General features: G+C 37.0%; 1 protein-coding gene across 4 annotated transcripts in view; it reads right to left on the bottom strand.

Annotated features, from left to right (window-relative positions):
• msraa (methionine sulfoxide reductase Aa) overlaps positions 1 to 21072 on the bottom strand; it is a 77393-nt gene that overhangs the window by 18737 nt on the left and 37584 nt on the right. For 3 of the 4 annotated variants that reach the window (XM_066704861.1, XM_066704870.1, XM_066704877.1), the window contains exons 2-5: positions 15488 to 15556; positions 8695 to 8814; positions 3809 to 3913; positions 2051 to 2157 (exon numbers count right to left, since the gene is read on the bottom strand). In XM_066704861.1, coding sequence (XP_066560958.1) covers positions 2051 to 2157; positions 3809 to 3913; positions 8695 to 8814; positions 15488 to 15556 — 401 coding nt within the window. Of the gene's footprint in view, positions 1 to 2050; positions 2158 to 3808; positions 3914 to 8694; positions 8815 to 15487; positions 15557 to 18723; positions 18747 to 21072 lie in introns of those variants that run through there. The other variant, XM_066704885.1, reaches the window with a different exon arrangement.

Genomic DNA, 21072 nt, shown 5'->3' with positions numbered 1-21072 from the left:
ACGGCAGCAGGTTAAACAAAGGCTCACAAGGACACGTCTCAGACAACTGCAAGTAACCACAGGGGGAAGCGTCTGCAGTGGCAAGACAGGAGGAGATGCTAGGCTGGTTAATTTATTTTATACAGGTGTTCCAATCATCAGGAGGGAAAGTGTGCATAGTAGATGGATTTGACCTTAGACAACCACTGCAGAGCATTCTCCCAGCTGGACTGAGGAGATGCTGTACAGAAAGTCAATCTGAAGGACTTTGAAGAGCTGTGCTTTTCAAATAGACCAGCTGCTAACAAAGGCCATCTCCATATATTTCATGATGACTGTGGCTGAAAAGCTGTTTTCTGAACTAGAAGATAAAAACCAGTGCTTTTGTCTTGTCTGATCACTTTCGATGCAATACATTTTATAGTGGTGACTCCATTTAAAGCAAAATAATGCTTGAAAGTCTAAAGCAATCTGCACAAGTTTTCTGAGTAATAGAGGGCTCATCATCGTATCCCCAGTCATACAGGAGTTCAGAGGAGTGGTCTAAATGTGGTAGTTTCCTCCATACAAAGTAGCCATGGCTATACTTTCTATATTTAAATACATATCTATATATACGTTTTATAAGAGTTAGTGAATTTTTTCATATTTTTTCTACAGTATTCCACATCGCTGATGTCTATTTTACACTTCATTTCTGGAAAATTATCTTTTAAGAAAAAAAGCATTTAAAAAAAAAGACTTTCTTACCGTGGTGTTAATTGCGATTGTATAATTATTTAATTTGTATGGCACTATATCTCGGTCATGTTGGCATAAGAGCTCCCATAAAAATGTTGAATTTTTATATTAAAATAAAAGATCAATTACATTGAAAAGATATCTTGTTTAGATCAAGGATGCCTTTTTTATAACAATATCACAATGAAAAACATAGAAAGCAATAATAATAATAATAATAATAATAATAATAATAATAATAATAATAATAATAATAATAATAATAATAATAATAATGTTTGACTTCACAAGTAAAATACATCTGGAGTAACAAAGCTACAGAATAAGAGGTGAATAAATACAGGTTGTGATGTTTAACAATGAGGCCCTCAATCCCCCCGACACACTCACTGAGACTGTACTGTTCCTTTTAAACAACCTGGGATGCTCTGTCTGTGAAACACCCTGTACCCTCAGATTGTATTGCACCACTGAGAAAATGCTACTTTCACTTTTTCACTTTAGTTTACCAAGGGAATCACCATTTGCCTGCAATCCTTCTCAATTAGAGACATGCATATACATTATGTAGATTGAGCAGATATGATGCATGGTCTCTATATTGGGAATAGCTTTGAGCCACAACCTGACCAAAAAAATAAAAACACTATGTGCTTGTGTGTATATTATGAATCTTTAAATCTGGTTTCAAGCTTATATTAGAACATCAATCATTAAGCTTTTCTTTCTTTCTTTTCTACAAAACAGCTACCCCACTCCAGAGATTTTTCAAATGCCAGCTGCTAATTCTCTTACAAAAATGAGGACACAGCCTCATGTAAACCCAGTCTTTAAGTTATCCTGGTCATATGTCCTGGTTCAAGTTGCACCAGAACCAAGCTGTAAAATAGACAGTGAGGATACAGTTCACTGCAGAGTAAAAGTCCTGCGGCAACCCACCAATGGCCGACAACAGCAGCCAAATCTTAAATCTGAATCTGTTTTTGAATGGTAGTGTCCTTCAAAGGTGTAGTTTGTATCTTTTTTCCCTTACTTGACATGTTGAGGGTTATGCATAGATTGCTATTGCACCAAAGCTTGCTTCTTTAAGGATTGCCCATGGCTGAAATGGAGGATATGCATTGGGGAAATGTATCACTGACACAGTGTTCATTGAGCACAGATTCACAGATGAGCTTGAAACACAAGCAACCTTTAGCTTTCTTGATCTATAGTGAAACACTGCAGTTTAATGATTTTGGCCATATAATAGTTAATGCGGCTTGAAGAGCATTGGCTGGTCACAGGAAATGGTTAATGTGATTAAAATACATACAAGCGTTTACAATACCTTCTGGTATTCCTCCTTAGATCTGAGGACTGTGTCCATTTGCTCCTGCGAGTAAGTGTAGACAGCAGAACGATATGAGGTTCCGACATCGTTGCCCTGTCGCATCCCTGTGTAACAGAAGTTCAGGTTAGAGGAATCAGTGCTTTGTCGAGTTATATAGCTTATATAGGTTATACAGCTTTTGGCAAAGTTGCTGGTACACTTACAAAGTTCAAACCAAAACTACATAAAATTCCAGTTATGCTATTCATATACTTACATTAGCTAGTCCAAAGGAACCTCATAGTCAAAGAACTAATTTTACCTGTTGCAAAGGCTGTTTGAAGAGGTATATTAGCATTAGCAAAATCAGTGCTTGACACTGAAGGAGACTGGGGAGAAATTTTAAACTCTGTCAGAGCAAATTTGTGAGCCATGGTTAAAACAAACATACAGAAAAGGAACATTCAAATTAAAACAAATTGAATTCCAGCTCTCCGTTTTAAACTGTAGACTCAATTCTGTCTGATCCAGAACTCCCTTTAATAATGTTCCTCTCATCCTGTGTCTTTTGGCTGCTGCCCTTCTCTCGACTGAAACTGTACTTCATGACCAACATAGAGCTTTTGTTTCTTTCATTTTAATTTTTCTTCAGAAATTTCTGTCTCTTCTGAGGGAGAACTAGTTCACAGTCAATCAAGTGTAAAGTTACCTAAAAACTATTTTTTAAATGTAATTTTAATCAAAGAACAGTTCCCTTGATCAAAACACACTCACAGCTAATTATTCCATTGCCAAGAGCAATGCATTCTTTGATGATAAAGTTCTGATAAAAAAGTGAATTCCACTGATTATAGACCTTAATAGAAGGTAGGATGTACACAGACAATTACTCGCCTAGGGTGAAAGATAATCCCCCTGCTCAATGGATTTTACTATTGAAATATTAAACTTTACAAATGACATCTAAAAAACTTCATGGGAATGACATCTAATACCACAGAAGCCTTGGAGGCAAAGTAAAATTGATGAATAAATTAACAGAGATGTCCCACAGGGAGAGATCAATGAGACTCCGGGTCATTGTCACCAATCAGCAACATGTATCATGAGCATTTATATATCAATGAGTAGTTAGTTTTCAACTTAGGGGTTCGGGTAAGGAGTAAGGGTACGTTTAAGGTAAAATACTCAAGTATATTCAAGTTAATAATATTTGGCTATGTCTTTGGAATGGAACCCATGCACAATTTCTGCTGATTTCAGATATGTGAGAGGAATGCAAAAAAGCATGTTTACATTGATAAACAGTTTAAAATGTCCCTCCAGAATGAAAATGTTTAGAAAATGATCAAATCATATTCATTCATTTAGGGAAGCTGACAAGTAAGCAAAGGTATTTAGAATTAAACTGATCTTGTATTTAACTGCTTTATATGAAACCTCTAAAACTAGAACTGAATACACAAATAAGAGGAAACAATCAATCAAGATAAATAATTGTTTACAGTAATATCTCTGCTTGAGGTTGGGTTTTAGACCCTTCTCTTTCTGAGTCTCTGTGTTCTCTGTAAACCTCTAATTATGAACAGTCAAAATGACGGCCATTTTCTTCCAGTTACAGATTGACTGTCCTTGTATAATAAATGCGGTGGTGAATACAATAATATTAGAAAACAGAAACAGCTGAAGGTCAAGTCAGGGTCACACAATCAAACACAGATGAACACAACACATCAACAGCTCATGGTTTTACCAGTTTTACCAGGGTAGCAGTACCTTGTGTGGGATTATGGTTCTCCCAAAACACCTTCAACAGTTTATCAAAGCTTGTCTTTCCAGGTGCAAACACAACTCGAACAACCTCGGCATGGCCAGTTTTACCTGAGAGAAAAATAAATAAATAACTATACACAGATGAATGTATGGATAATGGATAGATAGATGGAAAGATTGATAGATAGAGAGGGAGAGAGAATTGTATTGGGAAGTATTAATGTTCTAAGAAAGAGGAAAGGCATAAATCTAAAAACATTGTTTTATTGGTACTGTTTGTATTCATTACAGGTGTCTAGCTTCATGGTTTAAGATTTAGTATTATGTTTAAATAAATCATGCCCCTTTTCAAGTCAGGTACTGAGCATATTTGTAAAAAAACCAAATTGTCAAATTGTGTTCACAAAATCCCACATAATAAAACAAAGCTTACATAAAAACATAAGAATGATTGGCCATTTAGTTCTTTCTGTTTGTCAGACATTTCTTGAAGGATTCCTAAGATATTGCTTCCTCTATGTGGGTAAGTTGGTAAACAGATACCCACGACTTTAACCAAACTTCAAGATCTAATAAATAACAGAGGGAAATGAAACTGCATTTTCAGGTGTGCTTATGCACTTTATCATGTGTTTATTACTCAATGAAATATGAATCTGCCTCTGAGCCTTTACAAATCCTAACTAAAATAGCACATAACCCAGGTCTCAACAACTATTCATGCTTGTACTACAACTTCAACTAAGAAAAAGACTGTGAATTAAATACCCCTGCACAGGTAGACCACAACCCTCTTCAGCCAATAGGATGCTAAAACACTAAACAGGTAGGCGGAGCCTCACTTTATCCACCAATGAGGTGCAGTTCCTCTGCCCCAGCAGCTCTCTATACAGCATACATGGTAGCTAAACCAGCCTGTGTTGACAATGTAAATGCGTGAGGTGATTTTCCCAGCCATCACATAGAGCTGCACAAGACTGCTGGCAGGTGTGGAAAATAACTAAGACTTGTTATCATTCACAGACATAAATCTAACTACTTTTAATTGACCCTAAAAAGACCCCTACCAACACTCAATATACATTCACAGAGTGAGTGGAGCTTAAAATTAAAAATAAAATGTAAAAAGAAGCAAAGGCTCAAGTTCTGATCCTAAATTAAAAAATATCCAAAAGATATAATATCAATAAGATCAGTGCAGTTAATATTCCTCACATTGCTGTGTGAATGCCTGCAGATCTATAGCTCTAATATTAAAAAAGTAATATATAGAGCAGACTGTGGGTCAGTTTTATTGCTACCTTTAGGTATACTGTTCCTTCAACAGCCCCCTTGTACACATGAGACAAATTAAAAATATGTCAAAGAAGAGACACAAACTGGATAATAAAATAAAATAAAACATATTGTGAAAGTTCCCCCAAATAAAGTGTTGCATTTGGCACGTGAAATGCAATTTTGTATCCCTGTGAATCTGTAATATGAAAATAATTGAGCATTGTCTCTTGGGTTTCCTTCTAAATTTGTATTCTCACTGTAAGAGTGAGGCACTGGTATATGTTACCACAATAGACTATTATTTAGCACACAAAATCTGCTTCTTAACCCATTAAGAGTGCTAATAAAGAAAACACATATCTTCCTCATGATTATCCATGCATAAACAACTGCAGGACCATCTTACTGGCGCTTACCAGCAGGACAAAAGAAAGATGGTTGGTACGGCTTATAGAACAATTTAATAAACTTAAGTCACAAATATTGGGAAAAAGTAAAAACGCAAAACTGCTACTGATGTCTATGAATTATTTTAGAATCTAGAATGTATTGAATGTCAAATAACTATTTTCTGAAGTAGTTTAATAAATTAGATATAGTGTTCTAATATATCATCATATTTCCAATGCAGAGGTGAATATATTGGAGGGCATGGGGATTGAATCGTACAACCAGACATTATTAGAGCATTTAATATTGCATATAACATTCAGTGTTTCACACAGGCAGAGATTCAAACAACAGTATTTGTAAATATGTTACACAAAACACAAAACAGAATCCAGCAACTATCAATGGGGGACCGTCAGTCTTATATTCAGCATATAGATTTAGACATTTTTGTTACCAGGCACAGTTCGGAATGCTGGTTAGAATTTGACTCCTTTAATGGAAGGAAAGACTACAAGGAACACACGAGGCACATACACATATGTTCACTAGTGCAGAAGTTATTTAGTCCTCTAAATTGAGAGCACTGCATTATTTATGTCTGCTTCTTTTTTGTACTTTGCCACTGTTCCACAGACATTCCAGCAGCCATTAATCCCTTGTTTACATTGGATCCCTCTGCAATCTACACGGAGCAGACGCTCTCCAAGGATTAGTGCGGTCTAACTGCAGCAGCGAAGAAGAGGCTCTTGATTTGAATTTTAAGAGGGAGCATCTGCTGAGAACAAAAAGGAGAACACGGCTATCTCAATATTAGGACAAAGCTCTTTCTCCATCCACTGTGGATCTGCGTCTTAACAGAAACAGTGATTCAAGACGGCCCTGTTTCGTCATGATTTATTAGCAAGGCTTCCTTACATCCCTTTCCTCTCACACACTTAGAATACATTTTTCAAAAAGGTATGACATTGAATATTTTCTAGCTGTGTACTGACTGCTTTATACATATTTAGACAGCATTCTGGGTTGTCATGGAGAGTGGAACTAATAATGTGGTGATTTTGAATTTTGCAGACAGAGGAGTGGAAATCTTGATATGTTTCCAGACTGTAAGGCTGAGAGTAAAACATTTCTAAATGTATAATATCGCCAATTACTAATTCATTTTTAATTATTTCAAATACTACAGTTAAAATCAAATACCATTTGTATTATCTGACTCACGCTCAGCTATGATGTTTCTTGTATGAAACCTGTGCTTCTGAGAGTGTATGGGTGACAAAACATTCTGGAGAGATGATGCACTTGCCCAAACACTTCTGGAATTTGTGACTGTGGTGAGTCAATAATTTCTGAACACTGATATTAAATTGTTATTTGTACTTGTGACTCACTCAAGGTTATGAATTCCTGAATTTGACTGTGTTTTACAAATTGTAATCTAGCAAAGAAACGGATGCATTCCAAGTTGTCCAGAAGCAAACTCTTAGATGTTGAGGTTATTATGAGTTTGATGGGTCAGCAAGGGTAGCTCACTTTGTCAGGTGGGAAAAACTAAATAAGCTTTGCTTTGACTAGGGTAGCTTTAATAAGTAGAATGGTAGGTGCATGGATAGATGGATTGATGTAAGGAAAGGGCTTTGTGGTTTGAGTTTACAGAATGTGCTTCTACCAAATGCTTACAATATCATGACCTATATATTAATCTAATGCAAAACCATCTTGAGAATGGCAATATGGAATGGAATCTACAGAAACATTTAATTGTAATGGTTGTTTTGTCATTTTGACAAATTGTATAAAATACAAATTCAAAAATCACAATGGCCTCACAAACACAATATGTATGTTAATCATTTTAGTTTGCATAAGACTGATAGTTTGCCATCCTTGATAGCTGCACAAGAAAGAAAGAATCTGAAAAGGTATTTAAAAAAACACAATATAGTGATTATCTACAAGAATCACATTCAACACTCTCAAATGGACAGCTCCCTTTGCAATGTGGTGATCAAGGTGTGTAAAAAAGTTACTTAAATTGTCCTTAGACACACAGTTTAACACAATTAAACTTTGATTTTTCAAACTTGCATACAGTACTCCTATATACATTTTTAAGACATATAATTTAATAAATCAGGCAAAAAAACAAAAAAAAACAGCATATGGAACTTGCATTGAAACAGTCTCCGTTTATAATTTTTTCAAATGCTGCTATGTGTTTAAGATGGCTGTGTCAAAAATTTTGATTTTTTTTTAATTAGAGATGTCAATTTATAATTATTATTAGATTTTACACTTGTTTACACTTGATGAGGCACGACTGAAAACACTAAGAGCATTGCATTCTGTTTGGTATGTGATATTTATTATTGGTATCAGTTAATGGAAAACAGTTGTACTATTAGGCTAATGCTTATTAAAGTCATATTTCAGTTTTTCCACTATGCAGAATAGTAGGTAATAGATCATTTTCTTGCAGTAAGCATCTGTTATTCACAAATGATTGAACCCGAGTCTACCAACATTTCCATGCACAGCTGTATGTTGCTAAATCTAGTTTTCATCACAATGTGCTTACAGAGACTTTGGGATTAAATTTGTGTGTACTCATGACTGTTAAGTGTAGCCCCAGGAGAGCAGGTTGATCTGAAATACTTACATGAAGCAGTGAATAAAAATAGGATATCTTCATTGATTTTCTTCTTAAATAATAACTAGAATGTAAAGTGTCTCTTTAAATTTGTACTGTTCTCACGTGGACACATTTTTCATAGTATTCAATATGCAAGATGTGTATGGTAGTATGCAGCTTAATATCAGTGATAGTTTCTAGGCTAGTCTAAATAGTAGTAGTATGTGATGGTGTAACAGTAGTATAATAACAGGTAGGTTAGTGTCCTACATAAGTTAGTATAAGTATATGTATGTCAGAAGCTGTAGTTGTACAGTATTCATGTTCATAAATAGATGAGGACATGTCTATTTGTCAAGTTGTTTCTTATAATTATAGGATTAAATCATGTTTCATTATTTCCATTCTGCACTTTGTAAGCAGTACTGAATAAATCAGAACCATTATAAAATATATATATGAAAACACTTTTGACTTCAGTGGTTGACCTGGTTTTCTTTATGTCCAATTGGGTGTGTTCTAGTACATGCCTGTAAATATCCAACCTACCAGATTTTATCTGTAATAGACTACAGCAGTGCCCTACCTGTGCACACTTCCTCATAGGATGGATTCGGAGTTAGTCCACCAGCATAGCCCACATGGGTGGAATAAACTCCTTTCTGCTGCCAGAATTTCCTCTCAGCTCCCCAGAAACAGCCCATGCCTATATATATATATATATATATATATATATATATATATATATATATATATATATATATATATATATATATAAAAGAGAGAATCATAGAGATAATGTGAGACTATTTGCTTTATTTTCTCAAGACAATGTCCTCAGGATATGATAGTATACACTGTTAACAACATTAAATGATGTCCCATCTCCCTGCTTTAAAAATGTTTTCTTCTGAGATCAGATTACCCTTTCAGTGATACATAAATGTCTAGCACAGTGCTCCTCTGTTCCAGTATGGAGTTAATGCAGTCCATGACAGACAGAGTTATACTTTGAATGTATATGTTGTGCCTCTGCTGTGTGAATAGCTTTGACTCCATTGCCACAGTCATTAAAAATATCTAGCTGCACGTCTTTTCGGATCAAGATATAAATTAATGGTATAAATAAACTTCTAAATCACAGCAGTGTAGTTTCAGTTATCTGATGTGCTTGAGGCCACTAAAACAAATAAACCTTTTATGGCCAAGAGATACATTTCTGACACAATAACAGTAAAATATCATCATATTGTTGTCCAACTTATCTCATTTGCCAGAGGCATGTTTTGCAAATGTTAAGCTTTATTTACACTTCAAGAGCAAACTGCTGGCATGTAGCTCCTTATAAAATAAATAAAACAGTATTACTCTCCCCCTTAGACTGATGAAGAGCATGTGTTGAGGTATCCTTATAGGGTAATGCACATGTTCCTGGTTGGATGAAAAAATCCTTTATAAACAACGAGAGCTAAAACGGCAAGAAACATCATGACGGTGGCTCTCAACTAAAGACAACAAAGAGACAATAATTAAACATACACATACATACAGTGAGGGAAAAAAGTATTTGATCCCCTGCTGATTTTGTACGTTTGCCCACTGACAAAGAAATGATCAGTCTATAATTTTAATGGTAGGTGTATTTTAACAGTGAGAGAAAAAAAACAGAAAAACGCATTTCAAAAAAGTTATAAATTGATTTGCATGTTAATGAGTGAAATAAGTATTTGATCCCCTATCAATCAGCAACATTTCTGGCTCCCAGGTGTCTTTTATACAGGTAACGAGCTGAGATTAGGAGCACTCTCTTAAAGGGAGTGCTCCTAATCTCCGCTCGTTACCTGTATAAAAGACACCTGTCCACAGAAGCAATCAATCAATCAGATTCCAAACTGTCCACCATGGCCAAGACCAAAGAGCTGTCCAAGGATGTCAGGGACAAGATTGTAGACCTACACAAGGCTGGAATGGGCTATAAGACCATCGCCAAGCAGCTTGGTGAGAAGGTGACAACAGTTGGTGCGATTATTCGCAAATGGAAGAAACACAAAATAACTGTCAGTCTCCCTTGGTCTGGGGAGTTTCAATGATCATGAGAACGGTGAGGAATCAGCCCAGAACTACACGGGAGGATCTTGTTAATGATCTCAAGGCAGCTGGGACCATAGTCACCAAGAAAACAATTGGTAACACACTACGCCGTGAAGGACTGAAATCCTGCAGCGCCCGCAAGGTCCCCCTGCTCAAGAAAGCACATGTACAGGCCTGTCTGAAGTTTGCCAATGAACATCTGAATGATTCAGAGGAGAACTGGGTGAAAGTGTTGTGGTCAGATGAGACCAAAATCGAGCTCTTTGGCATCAACTCAACTTGCCGTGTTTGGAGGAGGAGGAATGACCCCAAGAACACCATCCCCACCGTCAAACATGTAGGTGGAAACATTATGCTTTGGGGGTGTTTTTCTGCTAAGGGGACAGGACAACTGCACCGCATCAAAGGGACGATGGACGGGGCCATGTACCTTCAAATCTTGGGTGAGAACCTCCTTCCCTCAGCCAGGGCATTGAAAATGGGTCGTGGATGGGTATTCCAGCATGACAATGAACCAAAACACACAGCCAAGGCAACAAAGGAGTGGCTCAAGAAGAAGCACATTAAGGTCCTGGAGTGGCCTAGCCAGTCTCCAGACCTTAATCCCATAGAAAATCTGTGGAGGGAGCTGAAGGTTCGAGTTGCCAAATGTCAGCCTCGAAACATTGGAGAGGATCTGCAAAGAGGAGTGGGACAAAATCCCTCCTGAGATGTGTGCAAACCTGGTGGCCAACTATAAGAAATGTCTGACCTCCATGATTGCCAACAAGGGTTTTGCCACCAAGTACTAAGTCGAAGGGGTCAAATACTTATTTCATTCATTAACATGCAAATCAATTTATAACTTTTTTGAAATGCATTTTTCTTTATTTTGTTGTTGTTATTCTGTCTCTCACTGTTAAAATACACCTACCATTAAAATGATAGACTGATCATTTCTTTGTCAGTGGGCAAACGTACAAAATCAGCAGGGGATCAAATACTTTTTTCCCCCTCACTGTATGCACTGCACATATCATTTAAATAATGGTATACTTAATTGTCATTTGGCCAGGCTTTCAATTGACCTGTCTCATATTTGTGATCATGTGTGGGTAAGAATACAAAAATATAAATTCTTTAAAACCTTCAATATAATAACTGAGTATTAAAAGGTCAATAACCTGGTAATAACTGGCCTTAGCAAATGGTAATTTGTGCATTTCTCACAAAAGGTCAATTGACCTCATAGATAAACTCATTAATAATTAATAATTCAGTGTTAAGAGCTTGGTTATTTAACTTGTATAAATGGATATTGTGTACCCAGAATTGAAGTGTCACTTAGTGATCTAATTCTTGAATATACATAATTTCAGTGCACAGGAAATGTTAACACTGTGCTCAGACTGCTTTTCTCTTCTCTCGAGATGTGTTCTGAAAGGCCTCCCAGTATATTCCAGAAGCATCCTCAAAGTGCAGGAATTTTCAAATCACTTTCCCTCTGTGTTGAACTGAATTAAAATGTGGATGTTATATACAGTTAGGTCCATAAATATTTGTACAGTGACACAATTGTCATCTTCTTGGCTCTGTACGCCACCACAATGGATTTGAAAGGAAACAATCAAGATGTGATTTAAGTCTAGATGTTCAAATTTAATTTGAGGTTAGTTACATCCAAATTGGGTGACCAGTGTAGGAATTACACCCATTTGTATGGGCTCAAAAGTAATTGGACAAACTTAAATAATCATTAATTAAATTGTGAGTTTCAATACTTGGTTGCAAATCCTTTGCAGTCAATGACTGCCTGAAGTGAGTGTTCAATTTAAGACTTTTTAAGTGTATATATGGGAACCTCCACACAAGTGTTAAATCAACACTTTTAAAAGTGTTGAAATTCTAACACTGTCTCAGAGTTTAACACTTTGAATGTTCAACATAAACACCACAACAGTGCTAATAGCACTGTGCTAAGTGTTGAAACAGCATTTACCCAACACTAGGTAGAGTCAAAAATGTACTTAGTACCAGTGTAAGTAACACTAAACGGCAGAAATTCATTAGCAAATTTAACACTGTAGGTTTTAAAATCAACCCTTTGAAAGTGTACATGCACAACCATCCAAAAAGTTTTAAATCAACACTCATGCATTGCTGGTTTCCCAACACTTCTAGCAGTCCTTCATATATACATACATACATATAAATCTAAAAATGTATTGTAATTTAATTGGTTTTATACTTAACTTTTAAGTAAATAAACAAATACCCAGACCCAGTAAGACAAGCAAACTGATCATGCATATACAGGTCATGCTCACATGCACCACCACAAGCAGAGAAATAGACAAAAGAAAAAAAAACTAAATGTGGTACATGTTGACTCAAAGACATTACTTCAAATCTAGAGTAGAAAAACACAAATATAAATATATTGGCGGGTAAAGACACATTTTACACTCAAACAATAATTGCTTTACAATAATTAATATTTACAAAATAATTAAGTGATTAAATCAAAAATACCACAAAAAAAAAACAATTATTCTGGAAACTACCACAATGCATCCTGGGAAAGTTACATTATTTGGTTTTACACCAGTAAAGTGTTACTTCAACCTTCTTTATTTTGACACCCAGTATTAACACCGACTCTAAAGAGTGTTAATTTCACCCAATGAGTGTTGAAACAACAATGATTTTTAACACTTAATTTTAACACTATAGATTTTGCTGTGTGGGTTCCAGACTGAAAAGTAATTCAGTCATTGACTGAAAAGGACCAAGGGCCGGATTAAATAAAAACTTTGACCCACCCGCTAATAAAATACTACAGAACTGTAAATGTATGACACTTTCTTCTAATCATAAATGTAACTGCTATGATGTATAGGTTTGTGGTTTTCTAATAGCGGGTGGGTCAAGTTTTTATTTAATTCGGCCCCAAGTATTGAAACTCACAATTTAATTTAAAACAAAGATGAACGTCTACACTTAAAGCACATCTTGATTGTTTCCTTTCAAATCCACTGTGGTGGCATACAGAGCCAAAATGATGACAATTGTGTCACTGTCCAAATATTTATGGACCTAACTGTATATATATTTATACAGTACTGTGCAAAAGTTTTAGGCAGTTATAATGTAAGAATGCTTTCAAATATAGACATGTTAATAGATCAATTAACTAAATGCAAAGTGAGTGAACAGAAGGAAAATCTAAATCAAATACATATTTGGTGTGACCACCCTTTGCCTTCAAAACAGCATCAGTTCTTCTAGGTACACTTGCTCAAAGTCGCGGATTTTGTAGGCATATAGCCGGTGTCTGATTAAACAATTATACCAAACAGGTGCTAATGATCATCAATTCAATATGTAGGTTGAAACACAATCATTAACTGAAACCGAAACAGCTGTGTAGGAGGAATAAAACTGGGTGAGGAACAACCAAACCCAGCTAACAAGACAGTTTACTGTCAAAAGTCATACACCATGGCAAGACTGAGCACAGCAACAAAACACAAGGTACTTATACTGCATCAGCAAGGTCTCTCCCAGGCAGAAATCTGAAGGCAGATAGGGGTTTCCAGATGTGCAACGTTTAGAACTGTAGATGCAGCCAAGGAAACTTACTGCAGCAGATGAAAGACACATCATGCTTACTTCCCTTCACAATCAGAAGATGTCCAGCAGTGCCATGAGCTCAGAATTGGCAGAAAACAGTGGGACCCTGGTACACCCATCTACTGTCTGGAGAAGTCTGCTCAGAAGTGGCCTTCATGGAAGACTTGCGGCCAAAAAGCCATACCTCCGACGTGGCAACAAGGCCAAGCGACTCAACTATGCATGAAAACACAGGAACTGGGGTGCAGAAAAATGGCAGCAGGTGCTCTGGACCAATAAGTAAAAATTGGAAATATTTGGCTGTAGCAAAAGGCAGTTCGTTCGTCGAAGGGCTGGAGAGCGGTACGTGAATGAGTGTCTGCAGGCAACAGTTAACCATGGTGGAGGTTCCTTGCAAGTTTGGGGCTGCATTTCTGCATGTGGAGTTGGGGATTTGGTCAGAATGAATGGTCTCCTCAATGCTGAGAAGTACAGGAAGATACTTATCCATCATGCAATACCATCAGGGAGGCATCTGATTGGCCCCAAATTTATTCTGCAGCATGACAACGACCCCAAACATACAGCGACAGTCATTAAGAACTATCTTCAGCATAAAGAAGAACAAGGAGTCCTGGAAGTGATGGTATGGCCCCCACAGAGCCCTGATCTCAACATCATCGAGTCTGTCTGGGATTACATAGAGAGAGAAATAACTGAGGCTGCCTAAATCCACAGAAGAGCTGTGGTTAGTTCTCCAAGATGTTTGGACCAACTTACCTGCTGAGTTCCTTCAAAAACTGTGTGCAAGTGTATCTAGAAGAACTGATGCTGTTTTGAAGGCAAAGGGTGGTCACACCAAATATGGATTTGATTTAGATTTTTCTTCTGTTCACTCACTTTGCATTTAGTTAATTGATCAATATAATCTATTAACATTTCTATTTTTGAAAGCATTCTTACTTTACAGCATTTTTTCACACCTGCCTAAAACTTTTGCACAGTATTGTATATATATATATATATATAAAAAACAGAAAAATACATACATTCTGAAATAATCAGACTTTCCAATTTACTTAGGTATGCACATGCTGTTCTTGCTTTTGTGTAATCCTGCTTTACTCCAGACAAATATGTGTAAGTGTTCTTCTACTTTGGAAGAGAAAAATAAAACGGACACTTTATATAAAATAATTCACAATAATTGCTTGTGAAAAAAGTGATTTCTAAATATAAATATACAGCCCCTATTCCCTTTACCATGGCCAACTAAATTAAATTAAGTCAATTAATTTATATTAAAAAAATGCTATTGGGGAGTCAAGAGTAACAATCACCTTTTAAAACCCATAGGTTCTATATTGATTCTAAATGGTATGTAGGCCAGAAGTATAATAGAGCTTCTTTAAAACTTAATTTTATTTGTACAAAGAAATACGTGATTTAAAAACTATTTAATTTCTGACTGCAGTGATTAATTATTCAACTGGAATCCTGGGTAAAGAAAATAGCAGCTGAACTAATGTGTTTTATTACAGAGATCGCTATCATCGACTGCAATTTTTTATTTTTTTTCTTGCGTTTCTTTTTTTTTAAACCTTTTTTATTTCAAGTGTGTGTGTGGGGGGGGGGGACTAATTACAAAACACCCCCTGCTGTCATTTTTTTCCCGTCTCTGAATACGGATCACTTACCAAATATGGCCATCTGTAGTCCCTCGGGGAATGGTGGTACCGTCTTATTTCCGTTAAAATGGTGCTTTGCTGCAAAAGACAAGACACAATGGGAAGACTTTTGTATTATTACTATTTTTTTGTACTACAACACAGACTGTTTCCAAATACTTGGATATTCAGAATGAAAGATAAGGAATGCACCATCAAAAATACACTGCTGTTTTTAAATTTTTTAAAGGATATTTAAGAAATGTATTTATATACATATATACATGTATATTATGTTTCAACATAGTGGGGGTTTGGAAACATCTTGGGGAGGCCTTTATTCAGCAGTGGATTGATATAGGCTGATGGTGATTATATATATATATATTGGCACCCTTGATAAAGATTAGCAAAAAAACTGTATAAAATAAGATAATGACCTATATTTTAATTTTCCAGCATGTGGAATATACTGTACTTAAGAACATAAGAAAGTTTACAAACGAGAGGAGGCCATTTGACCCATCGTGCTCGTCTGGTGTCCATTAATATCAAAGTGATCCAAGGATCCTATCCAGTCTATTTTTAAATGTTCCCAAATTTTCAGCTTCAACCACATCGCTGGGGAGTTTGTTCCAGATTGTGACTACTCTCTGTGTAAAGAAGCATCTCCTGTTTTCCGTTTTGAATGCCTTGAAGCCCAATTTTCATTTGTGTCCCCGGGTGCGTGTGTCCCTGCTGATCTGGAAAAGCTCCTCTGCTTTGATGTGGTCAATGCCTTTCATGATTTTGAAGACTTGGATCAAGTCCCCACGTAGTCTCCTCTGTTCCAGGGTGAAAAGGTTCAGGTCCTCAGTCTCTCAGTAGGACATTCCCTTCAGACCTGGAATAAGTCTGGTTGCTCTCCTCTGAACTGCCTCTAGAGCAGCGATATCTTTCTTGAATTGTGGAGCCCAGAACTGTACACAGTATCCAGATGAGCTCTAACTAGTGCATTGTACAGTCTGAACATTACTGCCCTTGTTCTCAATTCTACACTTTTGACAATATACCCTAACATCCTGTTTGTCTTTTTTATTGCTTCCCCATATTGTTTGGATGGAGAAAGTGAAAAGTGAACATAGACTCCTAAGTCTTTCTCATGCATTACTTCATCTAGTTCTGTCCCTCCCATAGTGTAATCATAGTGGACATTTTTGTTACCTGCACGTAATATCTTGCACTTGTCCACATTAAATTTCATCTGCCAGGTGTCGGCCCACAACTGAATGTTATCTAAGTCCTTTTGAATAGCCTGTGCTGCTGAGATTGTATCTGCTGAGCCACCTATTTTAGTATCATCTGCAAATTTGACAAGTTTGCTAACTATCCCAGAGTCCAGATCATTAATATAGATTAGAAAAAGCAAAGGCCCTAGTACTGATCCCTGTGGAACTCCACTTACATCCTCACTCCAGTTAGAAGCAACTCCTCTAATCAACACCCTCTGTTTCCTATACATCAACCAGTTCATAATCCATCTACTTACATTACCCTGAAGGCCTACAGCTTCCAATTTGAGGATCAGTCTTTGGTGTGGAACCTTATCAAAAGCTTTCTGAAAATCTAAGTATATCATATCATATCCTTTCACGTGATCTACAGCTGCAGTTGCATGTTCAAAAAATTCAAATAAATTAGTAAGACATGATCTGCCTCGTCTAAACCCATCTTTACTATATCCAAGAATATGGTTTTCATTAAGATGCTCCTCTATTTTCTGTCTAATCATTTTTTCCAACATTTTACAAGTAATGCAGGTGAGACTGATTGGTCTGTAATTTCCTGGCTCAGTTTTGTCCCCTTTCTTGTGGATTGGTATGACATTTGCTGTCTTCCAGTCAGCTGGCACATCCCCTGTTCTAAGTGTCATTTGGAATATTTGAGTTAGCGGCCTATAAATAAGTACTGTTGGAAATATACCATCTGGCCCAGGTGATTTGTTGGTTTTTAATTCTGCTAGTCCCTTTAGTACCTCCTCCTCATTTATCCTGATCTCCCTTAGGGTTTGACTGGACTGATTGTTAACCTGTGGCATGTTATCTGTCTTTTCTTTTGTAAAAACCTCTGTGAAATATTCATTTAGAACATTTGCTACATCTTGTTCATTTTCCAAGATACTTCCATTTTTGCCCTTTATCTGTTTCACTTCCTCCTTTATTGACCTCGGCACCCTTGTTTTGTTTTTTTATATTTTGAGCAACCTCCCCCTGCAAGGATAATGGCACTGAGTCTTTTTCTATATTTTTTATGAGACTGGAGAATACATTGTAAGTTATCTTAGCCCATTACTCCGTGCATAATCATTCCGGATCCTTGATTTCCTTCAGTCTGTGCTTATGGACTGCCCTCTTCAATTCAAACCACAGGTTTTCAATGGGATTCAAGTCTGGAGACTGAGATGGCCATAGCAAAATGTAGTTTGTGGTCAATTAACCATTTCTTTGTGGATTTTGATGTGTGCTTGGGGCCATTGTCTTGCTGAAAGATGTACTTGCGGCCAAGTTTCAGCCTCCTGGCTACAATGTCCAGGTACTCGATAGAGTTAATGATGCCATTGACTTTAACAAGAGCCCCAGGAGCAAGAGAAGCAAAGCAGCCCAATAAAATCAAAGATCTACCATCATATTTTACAGTAGGTATGAGGATCTTTTCTGCACACATATCCTTCTTTCAATGCCAAACCCACTGCTGGTTTGTGTGGCCAAAGAGTTCTATTTTTGTCTCATCTAACCCTAGCACCCTGTTCCAATCCAGGAGTCATTGCCATTTAGCAAACTCCAGGCGCTAAAGGCCACGATACACTATGATATTTCCATTAAATCTGAATGCAACCCACGATTTCCTCAAAATTTCCTCAAAATAGAGCAGAGTCCTATTTTCATGAACTTGCATGAAATCTCCCTGGACAAGTATCCAATCAGAGAGCAAGGAGGAGTCATATGACAATATCTATGCCATCACAGGGAACCTTGAACAGCAGATAGGAAATTGAGCAAGTTCAATGCTGAAACTAGTACTGTTTCTGTTAATACTGAATGTACACTTGTATAGACGTCAGTGAAACCATCTTCTACATGTACAACATGTCTTAAGCCAAAAACATAACTGCTGCCGGTAGGCTGTCTGCCATATCTCATGAAATATGAGTATAAAGATAGTGTGGTGGACCAGGCTAATCCCTCGGTTAAAGATGCTTGAAAAAACCCTCCCAAACAAAGGCTTACCTAGGGTGGGGTGGTAGAGCGGCCATCTTGGGGAAGGCAGTGGAGGGTTACAGAGACCATGTTAGGAAGGCACTTTAGAGACCTAGGTCGCCTTATTACTGACATGGGGGGGGTTAAGGTCTTGGTGTGGAATGTAGTTTCCTTAGTTCATAGATTAGGGTTGTTCCTTCAAACTATTTTATTATAAGTTGTTACGTTTATATAAAATTATTTTGGCAATGTATGGGGTTGTGTAATTTCTCTTTTTTTCTTGCTACCATGATTGTCTAATGGTTTGGTCCAGGGGGCGGGCCTAAGTGAACTATAGTAGAAAAGCGGGACCAAGGAGTCAGTGGGCAGGATGGTACAGGATGGTACAGGATGGTACAGGATGGTACAGGATGGTACAGGATGGTACAGTGGGCAGGATGGTACAGTGGGTCTATGCTAAATATATAGTTAACAGCGAACCTGGGACTAGGAAGCTGTGGGGCATTAGTTATCCTGCTGATGGGGTTTTTGTTTCTTTTTTGGACTGAGTTTTGTTAGAAACTATTATTCCTTATGGACGTTTTTCATAACCAGTGACTATGAATAAACTGTAAGTTTTTCTGGACACCACCTTTGTTGCTTGTCTGCACACCTGTTCCTGTTTTTTTTTTAACATCTGGCACTTGGTCCACAACATATTTACACTCTCCATCTTCTTTCTCATTCAAAACTCCAAACTTCCCCACATAGTGTAGCCCCCAAACACCCTTTATATAGTGTGCGACTGCATCACAATTTTATCTCATTTCACCAGATGAAGTTGTAAGTAAGTGGTATATTTCAGTTATTTCATTTTTTATTTTATATATATATATATATATATATATATATATAATTTCCCATATTTCAGAGCATAGAATATAGCTCATTACCAATGTTGTTTATTTTATACAGCATTTTTGCTCATCTTTATCAATGTTACCAATACATTTGGAGATAGATATAGTGCCCATTTGTGGTAATGCTTTTGGGTCCTTGTATGAACCTTCAGTAGTATGAGTTGGCATTCAGATCCTGCTGTAAGGGTCTTATCCACTGGAGCCTGGCTTACTGCAATACTTGACATGTGGAGAGCAGTCCACCAACTAATCTGGGTCTCTGTGTTATAATAAGGAAAGATTGTTGGGCCCCAACAGAGCCCTCAAAGAAACATGCTTATCGCTCATTTGTAATGCATGTATTTTTTGTATTTAAAACTAGCCAATGTGAGTATATGTACTGAAAGCAAAAGAGAATGATACAAAATCTAAGAAGAATGAGAATTCCATAAAATGTGACGAGGAAAATTTGACAGGAAAACCATTTATAAGGAACTGTGCATCGATTCAGTTCTGAAAATAATAATAATAATAACTAGATTTAGACGTTTTTGGAAACTTCATCTGCAATGTAATACCACAGTTTTAAGACCAATTAAAACAGTATCTGATGAATATAAGCAGTTCAGCGTGTTAAGAACCTTATAAAGAATTGTAGCTTCAAAGCATCTTAATAGCCTTTCTGGAAAGATTTAAGTGAGAATTTTGCATTTGACCTTACAGGTAGGTCAAAGGTAATCAGAATGGGCATTTTCAGATAGATCATACATGGGTTCCTATATGTCTTCCATAGTGACTAAAAGCCTAACTGCACTCTGTAAGGAGTTTTGAGCCAGTTCTCACTAAGACCTTAAGGAGAGGTCAAAGGTCATAATGGAGGACATATTCGAGCAGACCACATATGAGCTCCTATGTAAGTTCTAAAGCAATAATTAGCCTATAAGTTCAAACTCAGGGTCATATTTTGAAAGCCCATATATGGTTTGCTATACACTCACCTAAAGGATTATTAGGAACACCTGTTCAATTTCTCATTAATGCAATTATCTAACCAACCAATCACATGGCAGTTGCTTCAATGCATTTAGGGGTGTGGTCCTGGTCAAGACAATCTCCTGAACTCCAAACTGAATGTCTGAATGGGAAAGAAAGGTGATTTAAGCAATTTTGAGCGTGGCATGGTTGTTTGTGAAATACTCAGACCGGCCCGTCTGGCACCATCTGCTCAGTTACTGGGATTTTCACGCACAACCATTTCTAGGGTTTACAAAGAATGATGTGAAAAGGGAAAAACATCCAGTATGCGGCAGTCCTGTGGGCGAAAATGCCTTGTTGATGCTAGAGGTCAGAGGAGAATGGGCCGACTGATTCAAGCTGATAGAAGAGCAACTTTTACTGAAATAACCACTCGTTACAACCGAGGTATGCAGCAAAGCATTTGTGAAGCCACAACACGTACAACCTTGAGGCGGATGGGCTACAACAGCAGAAGACCCCACCG

Source organism: Amia ocellicauda, chromosome 1, assembly GCF_036373705.1.
Source record: "Amia ocellicauda isolate fAmiCal2 chromosome 1, fAmiCal2.hap1, whole genome shotgun sequence".
NCBI lineage: Eukaryota > Metazoa > Chordata > Actinopteri > Amiiformes > Amiidae > Amia > Amia ocellicauda.
The sequence above is the reverse complement of the archived record's forward strand: the minus strand, read 5'-3'. Positions and strand labels throughout refer to the sequence as shown.